Source organism: Miscanthus floridulus, chromosome 12, assembly GCF_019320115.1.
Source record: "Miscanthus floridulus cultivar M001 chromosome 12, ASM1932011v1, whole genome shotgun sequence".
NCBI lineage: Eukaryota > Viridiplantae > Streptophyta > Magnoliopsida > Poales > Poaceae > Miscanthus > Miscanthus floridulus.
In genome coordinates this window covers 25692634-25705105 of record NC_089591.1, presented here as the reverse complement: position 1 = coordinate 25705105, position 12472 = coordinate 25692634, and the positions used below count along the sequence as shown (strand labels likewise).

At 41.2% G+C, this 12472-nt stretch overlaps 1 protein-coding gene across 1 annotated transcript; it reads right to left on the bottom strand.

Moving 5' to 3' along the window:
- Positions 1–4713: 4713 nt before the first annotated feature.
- Positions 4714–11604, bottom strand: LOC136495631 (two-component response regulator ORR29-like). The gene is made up of 6 exons (XM_066491511.1): positions 11466–11604; positions 6666–6821; positions 5584–5703; positions 5420–5496; positions 5169–5318; positions 4714–5079 (listed from the first exon to the last, which is right to left on the bottom strand). The coding sequence occupies exons 1-6, from the start codon at positions 11602–11604 to the stop codon at positions 4714–4716; spliced, it is 1008 nt and encodes a 335-aa protein (XP_066347608.1).
- Between the last annotated feature and the right edge of the window lie 868 nt (positions 11605–12472).

Sequence of the window (12472 nt, the reverse complement as noted above, 5' to 3'; positions counted from 1 at the left end):
CCTCTGGCCACTACGGAGGTAGTTGGGGACCAATGGATTGACGGCCAACAATTTATGGGATGTATCATGTGAGGCATTGCCAAACTCCAAGTCGATTGGGGAGGATATTGGGTCTCGCTCGAATTACCCATAGAACCCGACAAGGCGCACCTCTCCGACCATGTGGTTACGGTGGACATGCCTATCCCTGTGTGGGGCAAAACTAGACCTACCTATTACAAGGCAACATGACCACTCAAGGTCATCAAGGACGCCAGGGGAAAATAGATTTGGGTCCCCACGACCCCAAAGAAGTCAGGGCCAAGCCTCGACCAACTCTACACTATGTCCTAGGTCTCAGACCTAAGGCTTGCTCTAGAGACTCACAAACCATCAGGGGTCTATGACCTCTCTGAGAGAGATTGACGAAGCAAAGAGGCTAGGGTGATGTGCAATGCAAAGCCCAAAGCGTGATCATGGCTCAGACACACAGAAAAAACAAGAAAGGTCCAAAAACCTACGAGCTAGGGCACTGTCACAAAAAGTCCTCACGACCATACAAATTAGAGTCGGGGAAATGACTCCTTGAAGATTAGATAGCAGGACATCCTAATGCATGGCGCACTGGTAAGGCAAGGTTCAGCGGTCATGAACCACAATGCCAAGACATCCTAGCAAAATGGAACACAACGGCCACCCTCTGCATTAAATGCTTCAACCCACAAAGGGTCAAGCAACAAAGCTCAAGTAGGCAGCAACCACAAGCCCATGCTCTAGATGAACACGCATATCAGTGTGTTCCCAATCACTTCATGATCACAAAAATGCTCAGGTGCTACTGTTGGGGTCATGACCTCGGGGTGTCTCAAGGCATCGATTAGTTAGCAGGCCACACGGCCTACAATGCAATAGTTAGCAAGGGCCCAAATGATGAAGGCCCTATGAAAGCAGAGTAGAGCAACACAAGCATTGAGGCTAGGGGTGTTCATGACCCCTTCCTCTAGCATAGGTCACATGATGCTCAGATGCATGACCTCTCCATATCATGACCCCTAAAAAGGGATAGGGAGAGGTTAGGCCCTACCTAACGAACCTGCTCTGACAGGGGAGAGCATGCCGCAATGATCCCTCAAGGACTAATGTGACAACAATCACCTCAGTCTAGTCGAACACCATCCCAGAGTCGTGTCACACCAATAAGATAACACCGCACATCGGTGGCCACGAGTACGATGCCCACCATCCAAATACGGACCCACAAGATGCGTGTATGATTCCACCCACTATGAGACGGGATCCATGACAAGGGTCTCGACCATGAGACCTCCTTGACAGGTGGAGATCCCTGACCCCAATGATCAGGGTCATGGCCCTCAGCCCCACAAAGTGACTAGCTAACAATGACCCAGGGCAGCTACCTACTATGGGTACGATGCCATGGGAAACTTGAAGATGACGATGAATACCATGATGGATGCCATGTTGCATAGGACCTACTAACGAACCATCACCATGGCTACAGTGCTACCACGACCAGCACAGTAGCACCACGTCAGACCCTGCCATGATGTGGCCATAAGAACATGAAGATAGCCATGTCCAAGCAAGCACCAGAAGATGGTGTAGCTTGCAAGCCGAGTTAGCTAGGACCTCCCTTAGGCTCTCGACCCTTCAGTCAGGGGAACCGCCTCTTTGTAATAGGCCCTAGCCCCGAACTCTATATAAGGGCAGTCAGAGTTCCTATCTCAGGGATCTTCACATTCATCATCCTCTACCATCCCATCCATAGCAGTAGGGCTCCTGGAGCTTATCTTTAGGCTGCTCCTCATCTAGCATAGGTTCTACCACCTCTTTTACCATTCTTTCACCCCCATTGTAAGAACTTCAAAGCATTAAAGCGAGGAACACACACTCCCTTCTCGGAGACTAGACGTAGGGCTTTGGCCTAAACCAGTATAAATCCTCATGTCTATTGGATGCTGCCATCGTCTTCCTAGAACAACGTGGCAATTGTATAAATTTACTAGTCCAGTTTATGAAACACTGACATGTATGGTTTGACAGACACTGCATCAAAGATGATGGACACTCCGTCCTTTGGTCGACAAAACCTATGTTCTTAGTTTCTCATGTTGTTTAAGTCTAGATTGTGTGAGTTGTGTATCATGCATGTGTAGGGGTTCCAAGGGTGATTTGGGTGACATGATTCCCAAGTGTTTACTAGGGTTTGAGCTCTAGTTTTCAAGTGCAACTAGTGATTTAGATTTTGACTAAAAGTATGAGAAATTGAGATATAATTCATGAGATTGGGCATGCCAACTTAGCTCTAAGATTTGGTGGTTTCCATGCCACTAAGATTGAAGATAGACCCTTTAGAAACCTTGCCTTCACGTCATAGAGAAGGATTTGGCCATTTTTGCAAAAATCCATAAAGTGGCATGAGAGATGGATTGAAGAAATGCATGAGAGGATTGAGCTGTAGCAACTCTTGATCTTACCCTTGATACAATGGAGCAACTTCCAATCCTCATGCTCCATCCATGCATAGAGAGAATCATGAGTTAGGGTTTGAGGATTGAGCTCAAGAAAATGAGAAGAGAGAGCTCTTGAGCTAACCATGATATGATGGAGATGGAGAGGTTCATGATCTTGACCCTAGGCTGATCTTGCTGCCCTTTCCATCCTTGATTTCCCTTCCTTTCTCCTTCCCCACTTTCTCACTCTAGTTCATCTTGTTCTTCCTTGTTCTTCATTTTAGAGAGAGAGGGAGGTAGTGAAATGGAAGAGAGAGTGAGTGGAGCTGATGTCCTTCTATTGAAGAGTGCCTCAAACTCATGCTGACATGTGGCCCATCCATGGGTGAGTGGAAAATAGCTCACTCCCCACTCAATCTGTTGATTCTATGAACTTATGGACAATCCACCAAGAAGGGTGGAATGTTCTGTCAATTCTCTGACTTTGAGAATTTGATCTAGAGATTGGGGTTCTTGGCATTGGGGCCAATCATAGTGTCCAAGATATAGATAATTAATGTTGGAGAGATTAGGAAAATTGATTAGCACCTTTCAGAGAGGACTCTCATGAAGTTGACTTCCATTTGACCATGTTCAACTCTAGTTTGAGTCTGATTGACTTGAAAGAACTAGCGAGATTGAGTTACAAATTTGCAGTTCTTGTCCTAGTAGAGAATGCTAGGATCTGTTCCAGAGAATGATGAAGGGACACTTGGGAACATGAGAACCTTGGCTGGGTGAGTTAAAGAAATTTTATTAAAGGTTTTAGTTGGAATGACTTCAGGTCATGACAAACAATATCCCTGCAAATAGACTGCTGAAAATTGCACTCACCATGTGATTTGGTGCTTGTATTTTTTCCACCGCCAGACTATTTGATTCGTTGAATCCTTCAATGGTCGCGAACACCTTTTCATTTGTTGTTTCTTTGGCCGATGTATGATTATTCAGTGGTCTTCTTTTCTTCTCACTAGACCATCAGGTTTACTTGCTGCAACAAACATACAATTAATTTGTCCAGCACTCTAATTTTTGCAGAGATGTGACTATCCAGTTCTCTATATTTTCTGTGATTTGCATGTTTTTTTTTGTATTTTCTTCTCCAAACTTTGCTCCTTGTTTTCTTACATCCTTATGACATATGTGACCTTGTCTGACACACCTTAGCACACATGTTAGTCCTTTTGATTGTATTGCCATTGCAATCAATAGAACCATAGTAGAATGTGCCATAAGGCCCATATTCCTTACAATAGGCAAAGTCGAAGGATTGAAATGCAAGATGCAAGCACATGTAACATAAAAGTGGTCTTAAACAAAAGTGAAAGGACTTGGTGACCTAGAGAGTGAGGTGGGAAGTGGTAAACCTAAGTGTCTTTGTGCACGTGTTTTGGTTGGGTACCTTTGTCGACCCAACAATGTGACTAGGGAAAGGCTTGGTTATCAGGAGTGTACATTGTTAGAGATCCAACATGGACTTCACATGATACATCATCTAATCTTGGAAGTTTGCTTTTCATCACTAGAGCTTACCTACCACATTTATGCTACTCCTTATTCGTCTTTATGTTTCCTCGAGTAGGTTGGTCTAGTTGGTAGAATTAGATATATATTGCGGAGCACTTTGTGGGTGAGTAAGTTAAGACACTAGATAAATTCTAAAGGCACATGTTGCTAGTTCGATTGTTTATGTTGATCAAGTATGGAAGAATGTTAACGAATGGGCCTGTGGTTTAGTGGTAGGACGGTTCAGTGGGATGCTACCCACCAGGATTCAAACCCTCGGGTGTCGCACCTATTTCTGGATTTTTTCCAGAAAAAGCAGGGTAAACGCACGTGTGTGCGTTTGGTGGTACTACGTGTTTTCCACGCGCTGGAGGCTAGGGAGCCTCCCAATCTCATATTTGTGTGTGTACGGATGCGCACGCATGTGTGGTGTGAGTGTGGAGTATGTGGGTTGTGTACTTCCATGTTGTAGCCGATAAAAAAAAGTATGGAAGAATGTTAGAGCCTTAGGTTAGAAAAGTTTTTGGTGATCAAATTTTCCCATCCCTCTCTTGGGTTACACTCCCGAAGTTCCTTCAACATTTATTAAGAAGATGTTCCTTCAATAATTAAGAGGATACAGAATCTGTGTATTCATGAACATCCATCCATGATTGCATCATTTCTGATGACAGTTTACAAGTACCTCCACCTACGCAATTCATTGCTCCGTTAACTAGAGCGTTTCACCTTCTTCTGAGTCCGAATAGGTCACAAGCGTCACAACTGGTCGCAGCTCATCACCATAAGAATCCAGCTTGTCAGAATCATCCTTGCTGATGACCTTCGCGTTATCATCTGCATTGTGAGTTTCATATACTTCATTTTTATCACCAAATGCATATGTCCCAGCATCTCGATAATTACCATCCCTCATCATGTCTATTTCAACTTTTCCTGCATCTTTGCCAGAAGGATCATTGGGCAACTGCGATTCCTCGAAAATAGTCCCAAGCTGCAAGGCTCTCCGCATTGCTTCATACAACATGTTGCTTTGTGTTTCCTCAATGATTTCTGTATGATCCAAGGACACAACTTCATCCTGCATGCAGGCAAGCAACGATGATCAGACTTGTCAGCTTCGAAGGTACATAGTACTGTAATTACCATCTGCATTAATAATTAGCTCACAGATCTATCTTCTGGTTGGATGTCGGGATTGTATTGGAATGTGTTATGGCCTATTCCACAAATCCTTAAAGGCTGTGAATTCAGGGTGCCATGGCTGGACTTGTTTGCATTTGAATTACGTAGTTCCTTCTCAATCTTCTTTCGGTGTTTCTGACAAAATTAAAATTCATACAATTAATAAGTTGTTATTAAAAAAATGTTTTAGTTTATGTGAGTTGTCAATAATCTAAAGAAGAATAATATGCATGTACCTGAAGATGAGCAGAAATTTGTTTGCGACCAACGGAGTTTACATTCATGAGCAACTGTATCTTCTTTGGAGTTGCGGCTAAAATAAAGTTGACTCACATATGTAACCAACTATATATCTGATATTGAGGAATTGTAAGGCATGATAGAAATAGAGACATTGTACCTTCCCCAAGTAGTTCAACAGCTTGCAAAAACTTCCTCTGCAGAAATGGTGTCCACATCAGGTGAGTTGCCTTCTGTTTGGTACCTTCCCCAAATGCATTCCCCATTTTTCCTTCAATACCTATATGTATTCACATGCAAGGTAGCAATTAATATGCATATTTTTGGACTACAATACTTTCGAATTGTAATTTTACAAAATCATTTGATTCAAATGGTAACTGATGTCTATGTACTCCCTGTTGCTGTTGTAACTATATTTTACATTGACTATTTTCCAGGACATAAAGAACGAACCATTTACGGCAAACATGCTTACACAATTTACTTTAGGACACTTCTAGTGGATTAACATACCCTTAGCTAAATTTATTAAATGATGTAGACCGCACACACAGAAGTGGTAGGTCGTCTCTGGATTAGACATTAGAACAAGCTGTTGTCTCTGTTTCGAGGGTCAATCATATACGGAGTTCAACATGTGCACAGAGTCTTTCAAAAGAAGAAAAAAAACATGCGCCACAGTAGGTCCAACCTGGGAATAAGTCCTTAATCTTGTTGGTCCGTTGAAATTTTAGGTCAAGATGTTGCCACAGGTTATTTATCGTATTTGCATCGAGAGGCTTTTTAATCAAAAAACATGCACCAAGCTCGACGCTTCTCTTCATCGTGGGCCATGTCGTATCAGCTGACATCACTGTTCCAAACAAACGGAAGTTAATTAGTTTCTTAACAATTTTAGAAATTTTATTTTCTGTCAAGGACTATTCATATCGAAATAAATGAACTTTTGCATGCATCCTTATGAAAGGTTTTTGCTCTGTTTTTTTACATGTCATATTAGTTTTATTAAAGTCAAACTTTTTTTATGTTTTATCATCAATTTAAAAAAAAAACGTCGTAACATGTGAATTATTATCGAACTATTTCTCATAGTGAATCTAAAGTCATAAATCTTATGCTTTTAACCTATATACTTTTTTTAAATCAATGATCAAAGATAAAAACGTTTGATTTAGAACAAACTAATATGACAAGTAAAAAACTGGAGAGAGTATTTTGCAAAGAAACTGGCCTACTTACTGATCACTTGAAGGTTTTTGTGCAACTCCCTGGATATGTCAAGGAACTGAAAACCATGCATCTCTTTCATGTTGACTTCCACTAATGCAAAATCAGTATGTCTTTCGTGATCCTTAAGAAACTTGAGTGCATCAACAGGACTCGCATATACAACGACTGAAACAAACAAGACAAACGTTCAGGAATTATTTTTGACACTGACAAATAGTCTTTTAATGAGAAGCTTCTAGAGGCTAACAATTGCAGAGCTAGAATAAAAAAATTTTAGAAACCGCATAGATCCATAAATAAATAAAGCATGAAAAAAGTCTATGTGCATAACGTTCTTGCTCCCGGCAAATGCACAGTATTATTTTAGATATTTACCTTGAAATTGGAGGTTGGCAAGCATGCAACTTGCAGTGTTGGCATGGCATAGATTTTCGTCCACAACTATCACACTAAGGTCACCACTCGTTCGTTCCCCTATTATTTGAGTGCCCATATGTTTCTACAGGGTACCGCTGCTGTTTATGGTCCAACTGTGTGGGAAACACCTGAAGCGGCCAGTGCCTATAAATAGAGAAACAAGGTACAATGTCTTCCTTTCTATATGTTTCATTTATTATTACTGCTGACTTGTAACTGACATGTGGTCTGTGTATGTAAGGCACTTGTAGTTTTAATAATCATTATACAAGTATATTTGGGTCAACTATTGTTATTTTTCCTATTCATACAGGGGCATCACGTATTGGAATTTTCTACAAAAGCCCAAACTATGTATCCAAGCTGTGCAATAACCCAGAATGTTCCATTGGTGTCAGTATTGTTAATGAACCAAATATGTAAGGATATATAGGAATATGAATATAGATAATTATTTTTTCTCGGATCTGAAGTGGGACAAGGCTAATGTCAGATGTGTTGGATATATTATTTCAGATACAGATATCCATATAAGAAATTCAACTTTGAGCATTCGGATATGGTACAAATGTTGAATGTCCGGATTCGAATACAAATTATCTATTTAGCATCTGAAACTTTAGGTCAGACGGTTGGTTACAAAATCTCCATACCATTTACACCTGTACTGGTGCTTGCGTTGCACAATGCGTCATTAGACAGGAGTAAAACATCTGAGTTTTAAACAGGGCTCAAAACTTCTTAAGACTTTGTTTGGATGCGCGTGTATTAATCTCAATCCATATGTGTTGAAGTGGATTGGAATGGAATTAAACTAAGTTCCATTCTAATCCGCTCCAACACATGTGGATTGAAGTAGATACACGTACATCCAAACAAGGCATAAAGTGTTATATATTCATTAGAGGGTCAAGACTAGAGACATGATGCATGCCTCTTGCAGGACAATCTGATCCCTTATGTCTTATAGGTTGGAAGACTGATAGACGTAGGGCAGTCATTTTGTGATGCTGGCGGCTGAAATGACAATTCAAAATTTCGAGCTATATATATCTTGTTCTCTACTATAAACATAATATCAAAAAAACGAACTAAGTTATCGCTAAGCCCATATATATGAGCCGGACATATAAATTAAGCTACCTGCGAAGCGTACTATCACTGTGCTATTATATTACTCCCTCGCTGCGTCTTGAAATATATGTCGCCTACTACAGTACAAGATAATTATCTTTTAGAAGCCTATCCTAAATGTCACATAGTATTTAAAAAAGGAGACAGTATATTTTTATTTTGACACGATGAATCTTCCCCGTTCCATCGCATCCAACGGAAATACAACATTCAAGAGCTAACAGAAAGCGGTTTAAGACATTTAAGAAGACTACCATAACCAGTCCCATAACTCGCCTGTATCAGACGACTAACAAAGCAAGCGGTATATGCTCCACAATAGTAGTAATGTTGGCCGATCAAAGACAATGATAAACAGGCATAGCATGTTTAAATGGTCATAACGATAAGTGTCCCACTTGCTCAACCAGCCGTGTTGATACAAATGTTCCACACTACGTCTATATGTATGTACCACTAGGCCCAACTCAGTACAGTGAGAAATAGAAAATATATATTAGGTTTAAGGTAAAGCGCACTTACAAATTTTCTTTGCGTTTCTCAAAAAACAAAGGCTTATAAATTTCTATGCAGCTCTCTGCTGTCTTCGAATAAGGGTTCATATGAAGAAAATACAAAGACAACTAAGGTCCTTTTTACGAAATTTCACATATCTGAGTAATCATTAAATGCTTCAGGTGAAGGGATATCTTGTAGACATGGTGATGTGTGCAGCATAATACACAATAATGAGAGTACATCTTGCGCCTGCACAATAGCAGGACTCCATAAAATTTTACTATTTCGATGTGCAACAATTAATAATATATAGTTTGGTAGTGCATTCTGGATGATATGGTATTACTTATTACTGCAATACTCATTGAACATCAAATCTTGCGACCAGATCTAATTAATGGGCAACTCTCTAACGCCCAAGATGTCCTTTACTCACTCGTACCAAATATTTTAACTTTGTTCTTAAGTCAAACTATCCTTTTCACAAAGCTCATAGAGAAAAGTATCAACACTGAAGACACAAAATAGATATATTTTATGATAAATCTAATCACACTTATTAATTGTCATAAATATTGGTATTTTGTATCATCTTGGTCAAACATAGTATGGTTTAAATGCCAAATCCAATTTTGTTAGACTTATACTGACGAGAACTATCTAGGAAAAATATGAAATATGTTGTTTGACACTCTTATGGCCGATATTAATTATCTATGATGTTGTTGTTGTCTAAAAATTATATTAAATTCAGAAAACATATATTTTAATTGGAGTCACTACTACAAAAATGATTTGTAGATACATCTGTCTTTTGCAAAGGTGGCTCAATTCCCAGCCGCTTTTATAGAGACCTCCATCGGATCCCACTAATCAACTCATCTCTAGAAATACACTTGCTGAGGTAGCTAGGTTTTCTAGCTGGAACACCCAAAAAATCATTTTCCTAAAATATTTTTTCCTTTTTTATTTATTTTCCCATGATTTAACGTAAGCGAAATAATAATTTCCACGAGATCAAAATTTAATGAGGTTTAGAAATTTTATTGTTGCATAAATGATGTAGCATTGGATTTTCGCTGGTTTGTTTGACTAGACTTGTGTGAAGCCAATTCAAATCTCTTCTAAATTTGTTTAAGTTTTAAAGCTAGAAAAAAATAAAACTCTTTTTTTCTTTTTCTCTTACTTTTTACTTGATCTACTTTAGCCCGGAAACAGAAGCAGCCCAACCATTGCAGAGGTAGCTAGGTTTTCTAGCTTTAACACCCAAAAAATTATTTTCCTAAAATATTTTTTTGTTTTTATTTATTTTCCCATGATTTAACATAAGAGAAATAATAATTTCCATGAGATTAAAATTTAACATGAGGCTTAGAAACTTTATTGTTGCATAAATGGTGTAGCATTGGATTTTTGCACGTTTTATTTACTAGACTTGTACGAAGCAAATTTAAATCTCTTCTGAATTTGTTTAAGTTTTGTAACACCACGTGTTTTGCATCCTAAAAAAATCAGTGGACTTTTTAAAACTTTACAACAAACTAAAACTTGACTAGTTTAGTTTATACAAACCCCATTTTGAAAAACCTTTTCCAAAAGCCTTGCATCAAAACACATCATGTGCATATATGTTTGAAATATTTGAAATGTTTGAAATGCTTGTTTGATTGACTGTATGACTTGTTTGCCCTAGAATTTACTTGGCACCAAATAAATTTCCTTGGCAAAACCCATGTAAACTATCCTTGACCATCCCTAACTATCCAAACCATCCACCTTTCAAAACTACTTGAAATTCAAACCAAAAATCAATTCAAATAAACCATAGTTTATTTATGGGAAATAGAAAAGCAATTCCTTAATAGAAAGAGGGACATGGGCTCAATTCTCTCCCTTCTTTATTCTGGCGCGCGCCGCGGCCGACCTCTCCTCCTCTTCTCTCTCCCGTTTGGGCTGCCAACCAGCTTGGCCCGCACGCGCGCGCCTGCCTCCTCCTCTCCTTTCCTCCTACTTGGGCCAGCCCAACTCAGTGCGCCCGCAGCCCTTCCCCCTTTCTCTCTCACGCTCGCTGATGATGTGGGCCCGCATGTTAACATCGTTGTCTACTTGACAATGATGCTAACACCGTGTCGTGCTATGCCGCCTCGAGCTCGCTAACACACCTCTACCATGCCCGCATTCAAGTGGATACGGATGACCACGCGTGGACCCCATGAAGCTCCGTGATAGCCTTATCCTCTCCTCACCACGCGGCGGCACCAGGGCAGCTAGCCATTGCCGCCGCCATGGGCGGGCCTAGTCCCCGCTTCTTCCCCTAGCCTAAGTTTGAATAAGCACTGACCTATAGCTGTTGGCCAGCTCATCACCAGGAAAAGATGGACCACTTGCGCAAAGGAAAAGATCTCTGAGCGATGAAAATATCGGTCACCAGCTGAAACTGACCTCGCCGACCTTTAAATAGGCCTGGCCAGTGAGCCCCCACCTCAACCAATAGCGCATCAAGCTTTGCCAAGCTTGGGAACACCTCATCTCCCCCTTAGATTCCCTTCTTCTCTCCTTCCGAGCTCTAGCTTGATTTTCCCCAACCTGGTCGCCATGGCCGTCGTGGGAATGAGCTGCGAGTTCTTCTCTAGTCAGCTATAGGTTGATTAGGTTAGTGACCATGCTTCCAAGTTCTCTCCTCTACCTCCTCCAGCAGTCCTAGAGTCCCAAAGCTCTCTATGCCACCTCGCTGATGGGAGCTACCTACCACCAGGGCACCTTTGTCAATGTTCGCTGCCGGACAAGTCACAATTAGGTTGAGCAACCCCGTCCATGCATCTGTGGAGATGCCAGTGACCATGTGCCACCCCTCCTCATTTGCTAAGAATGCTCCAAGGGAGTGCCCACTTGTCCCCATGTCGCCATCATCACTACGGCAAGCCATCACCGATGCTCTGAGCCTCCACTATCACCAAGGACTCCTCTGTCCGCTAAGGGTTGACCTCCAGGACACCGGCCGCTAGTTGGAGATGAGCTCTGGTCACTAGCATCATCGGCGTAAGTAGCTCTGATGACCTCGAGTCACTAGACTCTATCCTCAGCGCTGCGTTAGGAGTCACCATCACGCCGCCACCATTCCCTGTCACTACTACACTCGCACCTTTCATAGCCACATTGTAACCCCTATCATAGTCTGATTTTGGCCTCGGTAGTAAGCTATCGGTAGTAATAGTCATAGCCATCGTCATCGCTATCTAAGACTGACTGGGATATTCACTACACCACCGTTTTGGCTTATCATCCATCTACTGATAAGGTCCTTACTTCAATCACATTGGAGCACGGCTTCGCCTATGTGGGTATGCACTAACACCGCCGTATGGCTTATGATCTGTCCATGATCAGATCCTTATTCTATCGCATTGAGGCCCGACCCACCTGTATAGGTTTACACTAACACCGCCGTGTTGGCTTATGATCCATCCATGATTAGGTCCTTGTTTCCATTGCATTAGAGCACGACCCACCTGTGTCGAGGCGAACATCATAGTCTCTTCAATGAATGAACCGCGTGGTCATAGGGCATCGTCACCATCATATTGCAGTACGATCCACCCGTGATGATCGTTTAGTTAGTGTAGGTTACCAAATGATTTGGTAGTGATACACTATTGACCCCCTGCTGACCGTCTGCTTCACCAACAGGTAGTTGTATGGCAGTGATGACAAAATAACCAACGGCTCGTACATGCAATGGTGACAGAATTACTTTTGATTTTCATAAT

Coding starts and splice junctions, on each gene's coding strand:
- LOC136495631 (XM_066491511.1), bottom strand. CDS start 11,604: ATGGGGACAAGTGGGCACTCCCTTGGAGCATTCTTAGCAAATGAGGAG. Junction 5,704..6,665: donor CAAAAACCTTCAAGTGATCA/GTAAGTAGGCCA, acceptor GAATACATATAG/GTATTGAAGGAAAAATGGGG. Junction 5,497..5,583: donor TGTTGAACTACTTGGGGAAG/GTACAATGTCTC, acceptor ACTTTATTTTAG/CCGCAACTCCAAAGAAGATA.